The 18568-nt window shown below is 44.9% G+C and overlaps 1 protein-coding gene across 1 annotated transcript in view; it reads left to right on the plus strand.

Moving 5' to 3' along the window:
• The window catches only part of NTN3 (netrin 3), a 112476-nt gene that overhangs the window by 43370 nt on the left and 50538 nt on the right, over positions 1-18568 (plus strand). The window contains exon 4 of the mRNA XM_082199102.1: positions 13169-13357. Within this exon, the coding sequence (XP_082055228.1) occupies positions 13169-13357 (189 nt within the window). The remainder of the gene's footprint in view (positions 1-13168; positions 13358-18568) is intronic.

An 18568-nucleotide genomic window follows, 5' to 3' on the forward strand; every position in this document is an offset into this window, starting at 1 on the left:
TCAGAGCCAGTTTTTCTGGTACTGCTCAGAGCATGTCACAGAGTGGTTGCTTCACTGCCACCACCAGGTAGGTCCACAAGGGCCCACTAACTGAGGACATTCAACCATTACAGCCTCGAATCTGAGGCTGGCTGAGTGACCAATCTTTACCTGAGAAGGGGGCCTTTATGTGAGTGGGGAGCCTCAGACCTAGGGGACGAATGTGCCCACCCCCCTCGGCCTCTGTGTCTGGCCCTCAGAACTCTCCCCAGGCCGCACTTCTCATTGGCTCTGCCTCATTCCCTCCTTGAGTGTTTTTGCCTGGTTGGAATGGGTCCTTGAACTCTGATCATCCCTCTTGCTTGCCTGCATGGGGAAGAGATGGGTGTTTGTTTGTGTGTGAGTAAGTATGGAGGCTGACCTTCTGAACAAAGGCAGAATTTAACAGGGGCAACAGAAACTAGGGACTACTGGAGAGGCAAGGACTGAACAATAACACACCTCCCCTAATGCGGCACTCATTTGCCACCTAATAATATACCTCTAAGTCTTGTAAGAACACGCTCTCCTCCTCCACACTTATGGCATGAGCCAGATATGTATCAAGAAAAACAGCCTTTTCCACTGCGGTTGGATGCTCCCTGTTTTCTGTGGAACAAGGGCTTGTAGATGGGGCTGCAAAATTAAAAACAAACACAGCTATTATACCTTCAGACATTTCACAGATGAAAATGGAGACATTTATAACCCGGGTCACCTCATTTCCGCTGGTTCGTTTGCTGGTGGCAATGATGGGTGTTTCCCCTTCTCATCCTGGGATGCCCTCTGTGAACAAGGCCATGTACTATATGATCACATAATGTTAGTCCATGATTATATGTTATTCTAGTTAGAATTCAGGTTGGGTGGGGTGGGGAAATGGTTGCCATTGGGAAGGTCACCACCACCTTAGCCGGGGGAAATGGAGTCAAGGAATATACGGAAGCAACAATTGAAGAAAAGGTAGACCTGATCCATCCTTTCCCCTCCTGAAGCACCCCATGGGCAGCATTCTGGGGGCCACATAGTGGGGCAGGGGGAGCCAGAGGCAAAAGGTAGGCAGGGCAACAGACACAACTCTGCAGGCTACATTTCAGCCACACAAAAACAAGAGGTTCACACAAGTGCTTGACTATTTGTGTAGTCAAGAGAAGGGAGAGGTACATGGAAACACCTGCATGGATCAGGGCCTGAATGAGAGCCAGGATGGGCTGTATAGCACCTGCATAGGCTCCCAGGCTGAGCTGCTTCCTTGTTGTGCTACCCACCATGATGCCAAGGTTTTGTTCCTGGCCAGTCACTGCTAGTTTAGTGAATTTGTGGAGGGTATCACATGCTAGTCCCATTGAAATTAATGGACATTACTAACTTAGGTGCATTAATTTCATTGGGTTTACTCTAAGTAAAAGCTAGTTGAATTCTATCCTATTATAGGATTTTGTGTTTCAGTGAGCATCACTTTACCCTTGTTTATATTGAATCACACTGACCATTTCAATTCCCCTTCACCGAGTTTGGAGGGAACCTTTTGAAGCTCTCCTCAATTTCTTCTTTTTTTAACCACCCTGATCAATTGGGATTCATCAGTAAACTTGTCTACCTCACTGCTCATCCCCACCTCCAGATCATTTTTGAAAAAGCTAAAAAGGTGCCACCAGTCCCAATGGCAATACTTGGGAGAATCTGATTTCTATATCCCTCCATCGGGAGAACTGTCTGTTTTCTCCTGCTTTCTGATTCCTGTTCCTTAATAAAGTTACTAATGTATAAGAGGAGTGCTAAGCTACTCTGGAACCTTTGATGAGGGGCTTTACTGGAAGTTTTTATGAAAGTCTTAACTATATAATGCTCACTCGACCACCCTTATCTATACGCTTGTTGACACTTTTAAATAATTCGTAAGAGGTTAGTGAAACAGGACTTATCCTTCCAGAAGCCATGGTGGTTCTGCTTCAGCAAGGCTTGTTCTTCTCTGATCTTGGTAATTGTATCTTTAACAGTGCTTTCTACCAATTTTCCTGAAACAGGTGTTAAGTTACTCAGCCTGTAATTTCCTGGATCCTTTAAAAAAAATGATGTCACATCGGCCACTTTTGAGTCCTCAGGTGTGGAGGTTGATCTTAGGAACAAATTGCTTATTTTTCTTAGCAGATTAGCAGTTTCACATTTGAGTTATTTTAGAACTCTCACGTGGATGCCATTTGGATGCAGTGATTTGTTGATAATGCCTAGAATTTCAAATTTCACCACCACGATTTGTCTCAGTTTCTCAGTCTTACTTAATGAGAAAGTTAGTTCAGGTGCAGGTTAGTTCAGGTTCTGTCCCACATCTTCTGCTATGAAGACAGATGCAAATAATTCATTCAGATTCTCTGCAATCTCATTATTCTCCTTTAGCACACCTCTGACTCTTGTCCAAAGGTCCACTCACCTTGTAACACACACCTCTGCAGCTTTACTCACAAGTAAGCCCAGCTAAATTCAATGGGTTTTACTCCCATATAAGTGTGGATAAGATTTCAGCCTTTATGGGCTTGTGTATTCACTAGAGTCAAGATGCACAGAACACAGAGATATGATAGAGATGCCCCTGGAGTTTCCAATAAAGTTCAAAGGATCATTTTTCAGTATAAGCATGATTAAACTGAAAAAGCAAAACAACACAAGTAACAAATGTAATACAAGAAATGATTTTTTTAAAAAATGCAAATTAAGCTGTGGCAAATTTTTCATGATCAGCTTAAAAAATTAATTTTAGGAATCTTTCCACTTAAAACAGAATTCAGAGGAAATGGGATACAGCACAGAGCTAGCCAGAGAAATTATTACACACATACACACAGCCCAATCTCACCCATAGTTTCAGAATGCAACTTGGGCTGTGCTAGAGAGTTAAAAATAATTTAGAATGAATTTACTAAGTCAGGACTGTTCACTCTAGTCAGACACCTATATTTAGGTATGATCTGCCTCCTGCTTTGATATCTGATCCCTCAACTTTATTTTAATTCTCGTCGGTGTCATCCTGATATTAATTGATATTTCTAAATTGGCAGTTAATCTATTTGGGGTGCTGAGCTTGCTGAATCAAAGCAAAGCACTTTTCAACATTGCTCTTTGAAAACCATTCAGAATGCGTTCAGTTGCAAAGTCCAAACTCAGCCTGCACCGGGTGACTTTTCATGCTGATACTGGACCAAAACGTAAGGTTTGCAGAGCCATAAGTACTTAACCAGAGTGCTTGACAAGATCTGAAATACTTTGCATATGATTATGGCAGCCATTGTTAAATCTGAGCTGCTAGATAGCTCACATGTATTGTTTTGCAAGCAGAGGTTGCTGGAAATGCGTAGCTCAAAGTTTACAGAATAAAGTCATAAAGATTTAATCTATTAGTCAACATTGACATAGGGCAAGATGAAGCCTGTTTTGTGCCTAGCAGTTATCTAGAATTATCATCAAAATACAAATGTTAAAGCACTGCAATTTTCTTGGCCGTACCTTAGGAACAGGTTGACCAAACAGTGAAAACATTCATGGCAGGGACGGAACCTAAATCTCCCTCACTTTCAGTTTGGAAGGTCTGTTAATTTAGTTGCTCATGCACTTGCTTTGTGGAGAATCATGTGGACATACAAAGCTTCCTTATACTGAGTAAAAGTGTTGGTTTCTTTAGCCCAGTTTTTAGAGTGGTCAAGTGTGAAACTGGACAGGACTCCTGAATCATCATCTTCATCATCGTCATGCATTAAATCTATATACTATCCTTCATCCAAAGATTGCAAGGTGGTTTACGGTATAAAAAATGTCAGAAACAGCAACTTGTGCCCCATGTTCCATGCCACTGATGCCCTGCTCATAGTCATAGTGTGTGTGTGGAAGTTAGCAGTTAATTCCAACCTTCATGTTCAGTGTCTTGCATGCAGAAGGTTCCCAGCACCTTCCGATAGGGCTGGGAGAGAACCATGATTGACATCCTAGACTGCCAGTCGGTGTAGAAAATATTGAGCCAGATGAAGCAATGGTCTGACCTAGTATAAGGCAGCTTCCTATGTTCCTTTGGTCAGAGGCTGTGCTACTCTGATTACCATCAGCTGGTGGCAATGAATAAATGAGGGGTGTTTCTTTTGGGGTCCTGGAGGCATCTGGTTGAGCACTATAGGAAACAGGATACTGCATTGGTAAATGGACCATCCAGTGATGCAACTAGATTATTTTAGATCCTGGACTTAATGTTCTTATGAGTGTCTCCTTTATAGAAAACCATGGGCATGGGGAGGCACACAACATTTCCCTTCCATTCCAACCACGGTTCCATGCTTTGCATCTGCGTCTACATCCTTGATGTTGTTGTCTCAGCTTCAGGATCTGTCCTTCCAGTGAGCACTCAGGGCTGATTTCCTTCAGAATGGAGAGGTTTGATCTTCTTGATCTTCTTTGACATCCTTGATAGGTTCAAACAAAAACCAAGCAAACAGAACAGCTTGCCAATCCTGTAGTTTGTTCAGGGTGCTGAGAGCTGTTAGAAGGCTCCTATTTCCCTGACAGAGCTGCAGGTCCCAGAGTTCCTTGGGAAAAGGGGCTAACTGTTAAAGCATCCTGAGAAAGATAGCTTTGTAGGAGGAAAAGGAGGGTTTCTTAACAACTTTCAGCACCCTTCGTGAACCACAGCTCCCAGAATTCTTCAGGAGAAGCCATGCCCTTTCAAAATAGTATCATGGCACTTTTAAATGCGTGGTGTGAATGTGGCCTCTCCTCACTTCGACGCCACCCCTGAAATGACTGCTCTCTCTGGTGCGATCAAGGCAGCCCCTGGTACAGGGGCCAAGCTAAACATGGTGTGCAACTCCAAACCTGCTTATTACTGAATGGTTTCATTAAGATGATTTTGGGTGGTTGAGGGAGTGGTGGCATTTTGAGGACCTGGATTGCCCTCCTACACGGCGGAAGTAGCAACCCTGCCCTGCAGGCATTGCAGCCAGGCACTTCTCCAGTGAAGGCATGGGGTGTAGCTCCGATCTGTTGTGGCTTTGGCATTGAGGTCTGCTCTAGAATTTCATGGAGACTGTTCCATTGACTAATTGCTCCCAGCCAGATCGCAGACAGTAAGTGTTCTTAATGCTCGGTAATGCTTAGAGGAAGACGGCAGGTTACGGATTCCTGCGGGAGGAGGGTGGCGGACGTCGGTGGCCTTTAGAAACGGAGCGGAGAATTGCAGCGTTATGTAATTGGCCCATTATTTACAAATTAATTGAACCTGTGATTGTTTAATTGGTCATGTGATTTTTGAAAGGCGGGGTGAGGTGAGGGGGGAGAGAAATTGGCTGCCCTTGTGTGAGGAAGGAAGCGAGCTCCTATATAATTAGCCTGAAACTATGCAATTAAATTCTTATTAATACCCTCAAACAGCAGGGACCATTCAGGCCTTTAATTAGTGATTAACATGAGACAGGGAGAGATTGAGCTGTAACAAAAACTGGCTCGTGGTTGCAGCACAAGTTTTTAGCTGCTCTTCCTCCCCTCGACTTGGGAGGGAAAGGGAAGAATATGCAAACGACATGCTTCGTGGTGGAAGATCAAGCGCAGTCATGTTGAGGAAAGGATCTGAGGGAGACATGCCAACCCTACCGCGTAGGCTGCTTGTTTTCTTCTGCAACCTGCCTTGGGATTTAATTTGCTCTTGGATGCTGACAGTCGGGTCTGGTGGTCTAGAGCAGGTACGGGGGACCTTTTTCAGACACAAGGGCCATACTGCCTAGTGGGGAAAGTTCATGAGGGTCGCACATGCCAGTGGTGGGCACGGCCCAGGGATGCCAACTTGAATAAAATATTTGAGGGGGCAGGTAAGCCACACCCCACATAATCTTATCACATGATGCAGTGCACACACACCATTTGAATGGCGATGCCCATCAACTTTGGGGGGGCTTGGCCCCCTCAAATATTTTATCAGGGTGGCTGAAGACCCCTCAGCCCCTAGGCCTTGGCTCTTATGGTAGGGCCAGAGGCAAATGATGCATCTTCAGAAATAGTGACTAACATTTAAATGGGAAGATACTGCATCTCGCCATAAGTGAGGGAGAGAGCAGGACCCAGGTGACCTGTGTGCCTTGATCGAGCTGCTCTCTGGGTGCAACAAAGTCCTCTCCTGCTCTCCCTTCTTATGGATCTTTATATTTAAACCACACTTGGACCAGGCAGCCATTCAAGCACAGATGTTGCTTGCTTACGACTCCCATCAGCTCCCACCTGTACCACCAATAGTCAGGGATGCTCAAAGATCAGCAGCATCTGCTGCATGCAGGTTTTCCACCTTTGAAACAGAGAACTGTGGTCTGTAAAGGAGGAGACATGGTCAACCTAATTCTGCCCTTCATTTTTATTTGTTAGGGTTTTTTGCCCATATCATTTGCAATTGTAGCTAGTCTTTGCAAAACCATCCATCTTCTATGCACAGGCTGAATTCTTGAAAGGATACGTGTGTACGTTGCATTCTCTCCAGGGTCTCATTATGCCTCGATTTCCAAAAATTTCCTAGTGGTATTAATATCTATCCACATGCTAGAGCAGGAAAGTTATTTTTCTGCTACTGGCTTTACCCCAACCTTGGGAGTGATCTTTCAAAAAACAGACAGCTGAACAAAAAGCCTTTGACTTCACTGATGGCAGAATCTGGCTGCTTTGTGCTTCGTTTGAACAATGCCTCCCACATTGTTTGGCATTTACTAGATATCTTAAATACTTTGGCTTCGACACTGCTAGCTGCCACAGTGTTGCTCCCCAGGTGTTATCAATTGTATATGTGGTTTAGCAGTGGCAAACTTTTAACTGCCAATGCAGCCACATGCATGATGTGGACTAAAATCTTATTTTCCCCCCATCAAAATTCATGGATTTAAAAGTGGGGGAGGGGGAATCTACTGTTTAATGATAGCAATTGTTGAGAGAACAACACAGTGGTTAATGACCAATATGATGCATGGAAACATCTCCTGGATTAAACCAAAGGTCCATCCAGTCCAGGGGTTGTAGCACCTTTTCTACTTTGAGGGCCATATTCCCTTCTGGGCAACTTTCTGAGGGCCACATTCTGGTGGGAGGAGCCAGAGGCAAAAGTGAGCAGAGCAATATGTGCAATTTTTACCTTTGTAAACTAGACTTGATTTTTACACATGCCCCTCTCTCTTCTTATACAATAAGCAGTAATGAACATGTACATCCCAAGAAAGACTCTTCTTTCCCACTCCTTCCTAGTTTCACCTCCCTACATTACAATCAGGCTATTTTCAACTCATCACCTTCATCTTATTCAGGACACACAAGTGGGTGGGGGAAGGAATGTCCAAAAGCAACCGTTTCTATTCAGATCTGTCTCTCTGGCACAATTGGGATTGTTTCTGTTCCACTACAGTTCAGTTTCTGCCAAATACCGCAGTATTAATCTCTCACTGTCTGCTGTTAACATAATTTCAGAATTATTTACGTAAGTTACAAATTTAGCATAATTAATGATTTAATTATTCCCATGCCATTCATTTAAATGCAAACACAATTTAAACTGGAAGTAGGGGGTTTAACAATCACTTATTATTTGCAGACTGAAAAACAACAATAACAACAAATACCAATTGCCATTCGGTGGATTTATTTCTCTTCCAGACATCAGACCAATAAGGGAAAATTGGCAATTTCCACTTCTGTTTCCATTTAGAGCTAATGGTTGCATTACTCCACCAACCCACATCTACCTGGAAACCCACCATCATCCCTACTAGTTCCAGTGGGCACCTGCAACCACTGCCTGTACTTATGGGGCTCCCACACATTTTGGAACCCGGAACCTCCACAAGTAAAGGAGGATTCCCTGCCTTAGACAGTCTCCTTTAAACACACAGAGGGCACTAGGGATGGGGATGGAGCTCGCACCCTCATGCATTCTCCCCCCTTCTTGCATATTCAATTAAGGCTGGAGGAATGCTTGAGTAAGATTCCCATTGATAACCATTCATGAGAACTGGCCTCTGCATCTTCCATTGATGGTACTGTGGTTCCTTTGAGGGACTCGGGATTTCGTTCCTGGCTACTGTCGTTGTCTGAAAACAAGAGGGGATGAGCGGAGTAGGCCATATGCAGAAGCTTAAGTAATTTTCTGGAACAGTTTCTTTCCCCTCTGGGAGAGAGTAGCAGCCAAAATGGAAAATATCTCCTGCACAGGTTACATGCAAAGGTTGCCAGTGCAAACCGAAACAGCGGGAGCTCTAGTTAGCTCTAAATACTTGTAGCTGTCCAGACGGATTGGATCCAGAAAGTAAATTGGATATCTTTATTTCTGTTCCAGGCAGATCTGTATAATCTGTCTTCAAGAAGCAGATGCGCTCATTTACTTTATCTGATCCGTGATCATTAACATGGAGCGGGGAGGCCTTAGATGAGCAGTAGAGTGTCTGAGTTGGCTCCAGGTCCAGTCCCCAGCACCTGCAGCTAAGGCTGAGAACAAATGCCCATCTGACACCCTGGAGACCCACTTCCTGGACAATCCTGAGCTAGATGGACCAATGGTCTGATTCAGTAGATAGCCACATCCTGGGTGTTAATATAGGTTATTATATTAATATATAAAAAGTTATGGGTTCTAGCACAGTCCAGTTGCTTCCATATTCACCCTCGTTTACATGGTTCCACCTGTTCAAAGAGTAGCCATCAACATGTAAAAAAGGAGGGAATGCGTCACTGAACAAGAGGATGGAAGCTTGCCTAAAAGTTATTCTCTTTTATGGGTACGTGCAAATTTAATAAGGAGGACTTTGATGAGGGGACCTGTGTGTGCCTGCTTAGTTTGCTGTCCTGGTGCTGCTCCCTGTTGATAGGTGACTTCAAGCTCCCTCCAACTTTAAACTGGACTTGGACAACAATTCATGTGGTAGACACCTCCAAGCAGAGGACGGTCCTCATAAAGTGGTTGTCTTTCTTTTCTAGCAGATGATAAGTCTAGGAGGTGCAGGGACTTGTCAATAGTGGCTCCAAAGTTTAAGAGTTACTTACTTGACGATGTAGAAATATCTTGTTCCTGCAAAGGTTTATGTGATTGTGATGTGGTCTCTTCTTTGGGACTTTGCGGGAACAGAATCCCAGGCTAGATACTCCTTTGGTCTGGGAGGAAGCTAAGTACAGAAAGAACCATGGCTCATTGGTGTCAGGGCACCTCTCTTGCATGCAGATGACCTCCAGTTCAATGCCTTGTATCTCCAGTTAAAAGGATCAGGTTATAGGGGATGACTGGAAGACCTCTGTCTGTGACCCTGGAGAGTTTTTGTCAATCAGAGTAGACAATACTGAGCGATATGGACAAACGGCCTTACCTGGTATGAGGCAGCACCTTCCAGTGTTGGTGCAACTGCAATGGTGCTCCAGTTGCTTAGGTGCTGCTGTGAGTCGTTTTAAGCCTCTCTTTGGCCTCTGGCCTTGCTAAGCTAAACTGTTACTGATGAAGTCAGCGGCAATGAGACAAGCCTGGGCAATTATTTACCCATGCTTCCTTCCCATCTCACCTCTTCACCTCTGATGAATAGTCCTTGAGGGCTTCCCTAACAAAGGGAGCAGAATGCGGAACGTCCTGTACATGGGAACTTCAGGTCAGGAGGAGGGATGTGCCAGCTGCCGCTCCCCAAGCAAGAAGCAAGCCATCAGTGGAGCCAGTGTGGTGTAGTGGTTAGGGAGTCAGACTTGGACCTGGGAGACCAGGGTTCAAATCCCCACTGAGCCATGAAGCTCTCTGACCATGAGCCAGTCAGTGCCTCTCAGCCTAACTTACTTCACAGGGTTTTTGTGAAGATAAAGTAGGGGAGGGAGAGAACCGTGTAAATCAGTGGTGAGCCAGAAGTGCCAGTGGGAATGGACACATCTGTCTATTTCGGTTTCTGTCAGCTTCTCATTTTTCCAGCCTTAAGTTCTGTTTGCCACATTTCTGCATCAGTTTGCTATTTTTTTCAGTTCTCATGAAAATTCACTAGCGTTTTGGTGCACATTTTTTCTAATATACACATTTTAGAATGCAATTTTCCTAAATTTTATTTCTGCAAGCAATTTTCACCTAATACAATACATGTTTGTATGTTATTTTTATGAATGTGTACATTCTTACGCACACCTTCCTCTAATATGTGTGGTTTGTACACATTTTGTGAGTGGAGAAGAGCAGCGCAAAATTCAGATAAGTACAAATATCAGAGGGTAGTTGCATTTCAGTTCATGTATTGTCTTGGGAAGTCTGATTAGGTGAGTCCGCATTAAAAAATCTGAAATGAGCCAAGTATCTGTGAATGACACTGTTATCTCTTCCCAATCAAGCTCTCCCTATTTAAATCCAGGCCCATTAAAAGGTAGGCATGGAGCCTCTCCCAAGCCAGAGCTAGAGTGGCCACCTACGCATCACCCAAAAATGTATCGCCAAAAGGAAAACAGGACGAAAGAAGACAGAGATTTGCATAAAATTTGCACATGCTAATTGAAGTTTATAGTTTCAAACTGAGAACTACTGAGTTGTAACCAACTAAGCCCTTCTCAGAGTAAACCCCTTAAAATTAATAGACCCGTGTTAGTCATGCCCATTAATTTCAGTGGGTCTACCCTGAGTAGGAATAACACGGGATGCAACCTGCTTTCTGTAAGTTAAATAGAAATGCAACTCAGCTTACCATAGTGGGGAAGATGGTGGCCTACAGTATGTGTCTGCTCACTCTGTTGTCCAGGTTGTACTCCCTGTAGATGGGCGATGTGTTGCTTTGTCCTCCTTCTTGGACACGTGTTAGTGGCTGCCTTAATGGTTTGACATCAGGGTCAACTCTAGGGACCCCCTTTTGCATCCTCTCCTTTGTTAAGCCTTCATACTCTGCCCCATAACTGTTGCTTTATCAAATTTAGGAGCTGGTGGAGCTGCCCTTCTAATTCCTTGCAATGCGTTGGTCTGAGGCATTTTGGGAAAGGAAAATGGCGGCCTCAATCAGTTTCCCACAATGCCCCAGAGGAGTCACATGGGGCATATAAATGGTGGCTCCAGCATGCCCCGGTTCTCAGTGGAGTCCCTTAAAAGGGTGACCCAGGGCAGGCGTCACCAGGAGCAGAGTGTTGACAAGCCCTGGCCACAACCTGAAGATTCTGGTTGCTGCTGCCAACTCAGGATTGAATCCCCTTGTGCACCAATTGGAGCCTGACATTTAAGAGAATTTATTGTCATGTTCTTTCTGATTTGCCCCATGGGTTTTACGGAGGTGTTTTTTATATATACAGGCAGGTGGGTGGATGCACTATGAAAATATGCTTATTGTTCAGTCAAATCTTGCTCTGTAGTTAGGATGGAGCAAAGGCTCTTGGGAAGGGATACAGGGAACGCTGCTCTTAGCCAGCGTGAAGCTATTTGAGCTCCCGGAGTCTTCCCCCATGTGCTTCAGAGCTGTTTGATCTTCAAGGGGTTCCCCATCCCCCGGCCCTCCCCACTTTCTTCTGTTACAAAGAGAAACAGTGAGGTCTGCAAAGCACGCCAGGATGCCGGGTGGAGGGGGGGGCAATGAGTTAGCCGAGAGGAAATTTCATGCAAATGATAAGCAGGCCCAGCAGTTAAATCTTGGGCTGACACATTAATGAATTTCACAGCACGCCTGGAAAAACTCTCACCCTGGCCAGGATTCGTTCGGGGAAGGGAGGAATAAGGGCAGGGGCCGCAAGGGCAGCGGGCGGCGGCGGGGTATAGCCAGGGAGAACCTTGTTCCCATTATCTTTTTGTGATTATGTTGAACAGGAGCTGGCAGTATGTTTTTCCTTTAAAAGAAGAAGAAGAAAAAAGTTTGCACACAAGAATCCTGTCCACCCCCCTCCCAACTTTGGTTTCTGTGGTTAATGGGGAGAGGGACCAGGGGTGCAGAAGGAGGGAGAAAGAGCAAAATGAGTTTAGCAGCTTTTTCTGTTGCTGCTGCTACCGCTGACTCTCTCCCCGCACTGCACCCCCCCCCCCATTTCATAACCTGGTCACAGCTGGTACAATTCGTGCTCCTTAATAGCTCTGGCAGTGAGTAGCAGAGAGAATGTCCCTGCTGCCCCCCGACCCAGTTCAAGGTGGGTGGTCTTCTCACGGGCACTGGGCAGGGGCGTTGGATGGAACAGGTATTGCATGGGGGTGGGGGAGATGTGGGAGTCAAGATGAGTGGAGTGATCATTTTCTCCCCATTTTATTTTTTGGGATGGGGAGAGGGATGAGTCAAGATAGAGGTGTATAAAATGAAGGCCAGTGCAGAGGAATTGTATAAAAGAGGAGCATTTCCGTTTCTAAAAGTTGTTTCCGATGTTGATCCTACTCAGAGTAGACCCATTGAAATCAATGGATATAAATAACTTGGGCCCATGAATTTCAGTGGATGTCATCTGATTAGAACTTAGTTAGGTACAACCCTGAGTGTTTTCTATCAGTGAATTTTGGGTGGCCTGGGATGGGTTAGAATAAGGATAGTTTTAATCAGTGTAATAAATTTATGGTGTTTTTTTTCTTTTTAACTTAAATACTCGGTTCAGATGCCCCATCCCAACAATGCATTAGGACATTAGGCACTTGTGTCTTGGAGTTCTGCACTCCTTTCTTCCCTTCCTCTCACACTCTGTAGTTCCCTCCCTCACTTTCTGGTTGGTGATGACCATAGTTTGCTGTGATGTCAAAATAGAGCAAACCATGGTTACTACAAATGGTAGATTGATTTATTATTATGTGTATATCCAACTTTTCCTTCAATGAGCTTAATGTGGCATACGTTGCTCTCTTCCCCATTTTATCTTCACAACAACCCTTTGAGTTAGGTTAGGCTGCGAGAATATGACTGGCTCAAAGTTGCCCGGTGAGCTTCATGACTAAGTGGGGATTTGAACCCTGGTCTCACGGGTCCTGATCCAGCACCCGAACCACCACACCACACTGCCTTATTGGGAACCATGGCCTTCATTGGGATGCCAAGATTGGGCTGGAGGCAAATGGTGGTCCACAGAAGCCATAATTTGCTCAGTTGGGACATAACAGCAAATTGAGGAGCTGACTTGTATGACAGAGAAGAGGAGAGTGAGTGGGTCTTTCAGATCTTCCTTTGACCTGTCCCATCTCTTCTTTGCACAGCCTGCAACTGCAATCTCCATGCCCGCCGCTGCCGTTTCAACATGGAGCTCTACAAACTCTCGGGACGGAAGAGTGGGGGGGTCTGCCTGAATTGTCGCCACAACACTGCTGGGCGACACTGCCATTACTGCAAAGAGGGCTTCTACAGAGACATGAGCAAATCCATCACTGACAGAAAAGCCTGCAAAGGTAAGAAACAAGAACACCTCCCAACCTTCCTTGTGAGAAAGGACGCGGTTAAGTCCCTTAGGAGTTTGCCAGTTTACTTAGTTATGGCTGGCAACCATTAGGACTGGTACGGCTAAAGTCAGGGAGCCTAGACAGGACATGTGGTGCCAGGGCTGACAGGCCGAGTTAGCTCACCTCGTTTTGTCCTCTGCCTCCCTGCTGAGTTCTGCAAAGACCACACTGAGGCTCAGGAGGAGGCAGCTGACTGACTGGTCCATCCCTGGGCCAGATGTAAGAAGGCAGGTATGCGAGGGCTGGCTGGGATCAGACTGAGGTTGGTGGGGAATTGGCCCTAATGGGAAATTAAAATGTACTGTTGTTAATGATAGTTGTGAAGGTCAAATTACATTGAGAAACACACCCCAAAGAGTGAAGTAGTGACCCCAGTGCCTCAACCAAACCTGATAATCGCTGCTTTACAATCCAGTTTAATTAATTTCAGAATGGACGTTTGAGTTCCTAGCCAAAGGTGAAGGAGACGCACTTCCTAGTTTGGTGCTTCTCTCAGGCAAGAAACCATGGCTCTGTCAGCACTGAATAATTCCTTCCCCCGTCATGGTTTATTTATACTAATCTGGAGTCTGGGTTTAAATGAGAAGCAGGCTTCTTCCATGCATCATCAGCTTTTAACCCACAGTATAGCTTATCCCTGGGTTAATGTGTATCCACCGCAATTAGCATTTCTTTTCTTCAGGCTTCTCAGCATCCTCTTTCAAAATATATATCTTTCTGGAACGCTTGTTAGAACAGCTGAAAGGTGCATCCAGAACCATGGTAGCTGTCTTCCTTTGATGTTTATTTTATTTACTTATTTATGCCATGTACAGTGGTACCTCGGGTTAAGTACTTAATTCGTTCTGGAGGTCCGTTCTTAACCTGAAACTGTTCTTAACCTGAAGCACCACTTTAGCTAATGGGGCCTCCTGCTGCCGCCGCGCCACCAGAGCCCAATTTCTGTTCTTATCCTGAAGCAAAGTTCTTAACATGAAGCACTATTTCTGGGTTAGAATCATAGAGTTGGAAGAGACCACAAGGGCCATCGAGTCCAACCCCCTGCCAAGCAGGAAACACCATCAGAGCACTCCTGACATATGGTTGTCAAGCCTCTGCTTAAAGACCTCCAAAGTAGGAGACTCCACCACACTCCTTGGCAGCAAATTCCACTGTCGAACAGCTCTTACTGTCAGGAAGTTCTTCCTAATGTTTAGGTGGAATCTTCTTTCTTGTAGTTTGGATCCACTGCTCCGTGTCCGCTTCTCTGAGGCAGCAGAAAACAACCTTTCTCCCTCCTTTATGTGACATCCTTTTATATATTTGAACATGGCTATCATAACACCCCTTAACCTCCTGTTCTCCAGGCTAAACATGCCCAGCTCCCTTTGCCGTTCCTCATAAGGCATCGTTTCCAGGCCTTTGACCATTTTGGTTGCCCTCCTCTGGACACGTTCCAGTTTGTCAGTGTCCTTCTTGAATTGTGGTGCCCAGAACTGGACACAGTACTCCAGGTGAGGTCTGACCAGGTGAGGGTTAGCGGAGTGTGTAACCTGAAGCGTATGTAACCCGAGGTACCACTGTATAGCCCATCTTTTCCTCCAAGGAACTTAAGGTGGTGTACATGGTTCCCTTCCTCCTCAGTTAATGCCCACAATAGCCCTGTGAGGTTAGGCTGGGCTGAGAGGCAGTGGCAGACTGTGGTCACTCGGTGAGATTCATGACTGAGTGGGGATTTTAACCCTGGTGTCCCAGGTTCTAGTTTCTCACTCTAACCACTACACTACACTACACTGGCTCTCAAGGATGGTTTTGCACTCAGGGACCTTCTGGACTGGCAGGTGTATTCTGCAACATGCAGTTGGCACAATAATAGTGCATTGGTGGTGAGTTTATACTAGGCTGTCCACAGAATATTATTATTATTATTATTATTATTATTATTATTATTATTATTATTAGCTTCCCTTCATCTGAAGTTATCGTATTATTGCAATGTGATAAAGAGGAGTACTCTTTTCTGTTGCCCTAAATGCATTGAGATGTGATTGAACATGCTTATTGGACTCTCATTCAGGCTTTAAACCTGGTTTTGGAACAGAAATTGCCGCAGTCACCCCCTGCTGAAAGAGAGATTGGGGACTGCAGCCCCATTGCTCCTCTTGGGCATCCCAGTGGCCTTTCGAAACGATCAGCCATGCCCTCCTTGTGACTAGCATAGGAGGTGGGTGTCCTGCATTGCACTAGCTTCTGTCTGTACTCGGATGGATGACTCCAGAAGGTGATGCTGGGGAATGTTTCTCTGTCCCTTGCAATTTACACTACAGTAGTACCTTGGTTTATGAACTTAGTCTGTTCCGGAAGTCCGTTCTTATACCGAGGCACACTTTCCCTAATGAGGCCTCCCGCCACCGGTGCCCTTCCACCGTTCGTATTTCATTCTTAGACCGAGGTAAAGTTCTCAAACCAAGACACTATTTCTGGTTTTGCAGAGTTTGTAAACCAAATCGTTCTTAAAACGGACTGTTCTTAAACTGAGGTACCAATAGTGTTTTGGCTCCCACACTGTTGAATATCTACATGAAACCACTGGGAGAGGTTCTTCAGAGGTGTAGCCTGAGGTGTCACCAATACACAGATGACAGCCAGATCTACACCTCTCTTTCATCTCACTTAGCTGAGGCCTTTGGCACAGTAAAGTACTGGATGAGGGCCAATAAAGTGAGACTCAGTCCAAGCAAGACAGGTATTATTAGTGAATGGTTCATCTGCCCAGTTAGGTGATGTTCAGCTTGCTCTGAAAGGAGCTTGCATTCTCCCAAAACCAGCAGGCTCACGGTTTGGAATCTTCTATCATGATTGGTTTGAGGCTCAGGTGGCCTTGGTGGCTCAGATGATGTTTTATCAGGCTCAGCCGATAGGTAGATCTACGAGCTACAACCTCGCCATGCAACAGTTATGCATGATCTAGCAAGCACCTGGTAGTATTATTGCTTGGGTTATGCATGAGGTTCCTTTGAAAATGGACTTGAAAACTCAACTGGTCCATGGGGATTGGTAAATACATTGGAGGCTGGCCCATTGGAATGAATGAGGCACTGCCCCACCAGCCTCATTCTGGCCTCTGCCAGCCCCCACTTGCCTGCCTTCTTTCTCAACCAGGGGGTGGCGCAGGCTGTCTCAACTTCCTCCTCCTTAGTCTCAGTATTGGCCTTCTAGAACTCAGTAGGAAGGAGGAGGATGGGGTCAGCACTAGAATTATTTGACTCTGCCACTCTGCCTCTCATTGGCTCTGACTCCACCTACTGTTAGTCTCCCTGCCTACTTCCCTACCAGTCCCACTGGGCATCAGTGTGGTGAAGGCGGGGACTTTCTGGTGCTGGCTCCCTATTTGTGGAATGCCATCCATAGAGATGCTGGCCTGGTGCCCACTCTATGGATTTTTAGGGGTGAAGCAAAGATCTTTGTATACTTCCAGGCCTTCTAATTCACAACAGGGATTTGGCATTTTAAAACACTCGCACCAATTTATTTCCCCCTTGCTGTTATTATTCTGCTTTTAAATTGATTGTACGCTGTTGTGGTTGCGCTGACTTTTATGCGTCAATTTGCACTGTTTATAGCTTTTTCAATTGTTTTCATTTTTTATTATATATTGTTTTGTATCTTTAATGACTTTATAAATTGCCAGAGGATTGTGTTAATGGGTGGTATAGCAATATAATTAAATAATATTTAATAAACTGAAAAGCTAATATTATGTCCTCTTTAAAAATATCAAAAGTTTCCCAGCACCAATAAGAAAGGGAAGTGAAATATTTAATTTAGGGGAGGGTGGGGTGAGGGAGGCAATTCAGTAAAGCACTCTAATGGTGCAATCCTGTGGATATTTACTCTTTCAGTGGAACTTGCTCCTTAGGTAGGAAGTATGTTAGGATTCCAGCCATATAGTGAAATGCTGTGCATACCTATTGAAACAAGTTCAAAACTTTACATAGAAATATTTATTTTATTTTATTTTTTAATACCATATCAATAGCCTGCACTCCATTAGCATTATTCAAACATAGACAACATAAAAGCACTGAAGATGGTTAACCTCCTCACTCCCCTTGCCAATAATTACAATTTTGATTCAGAGATTTGACTGGCATTGCACCCATCCCAGATGACCAACTTGCCTTGTCTTGTGTTTGTTCATTATGTTACTAATTAATTCTGTGAGCGTCACATTTCTAAAAATAGGGGAGAAAATTCCATGGAAAAAGAGTGCAATGGTTCTGACAACAATTTTCCAACCCACACCACTGCTGTCAGAGCCGGGCCATGTGCAGCTGGACCAGGAATGGGACTTGGGGCGCATGTTCTCCAACCCAAAAGTCTTTATATGAGCCAAGAGTGTTTCCGGCGAGAAAGTTTCCTCTCTTCACTGTCACAATGAGGTGGCTGAGATTCCACAGCTTATTAGTGGAGGTTCCATGTCTCTCTTTCAGTGTTTATTTTTACTACGAATGGCCAAAGTGGTGCCCAACATCTGGAGGGCCACAGGTTAGTCACCCGTAAGCTCTGCCTTGCAAATAAAGAAGCTCTCTTGCATTGCTGGAAGGACCCTGACTAGCATCAAACCTCCAGCGGGTGGGAAAGAAGCCTTACTTCTCCCCTTGCCCCCAGAAACCCTTCCTCCCTGAAGCTGCTATTTGCATCCAGAAGGACACTTCTATTAATGCCAATTAATGCCCCGGAGGGAGTGGCCAGTTTTCATCAGGATGATGGCTGCAAGGTATGTGTATTAATTTGTCCCTCCTCAACCTGTTGGAGTCCACAAAAAGTTCTGCATGAATAAAGCATTTTAAAAAAATAAATAAATGGGGGGAACAGCAGCGAAGCAAGTGGACAGTTAGAGGTGGGGGTTTTTGGCTCTCAGCATACATAGGGAAGGAGCAACAATGGCTGATGCTCACGTTTTCCGTTTGCATTTTCAACCTCGCACTCTACATTTTCTCTCGTCTCCCAAGTCAAAACGTGAATTTTCAACATTCAAAGCACGGCTGTATGCAAAAGAGCATTTCAGTCATAGGCTGTTGTTTTTAAACGCTCTTAGTGTATAAGCATTGACCCTTAGTCGGATTTTGTAGGATTGGGGTGGGTGGTGCGGCGGCGTTATTTTTGCAGTAACCGAAT

This window comes from Podarcis vaucheri, assembly GCF_965113315.1.
Source record: "Podarcis vaucheri genome assembly, chromosome: 14".
Taxonomy (NCBI): Eukaryota; Metazoa; Chordata; class Lepidosauria; order Squamata; family Lacertidae; genus Podarcis; species Podarcis vaucheri.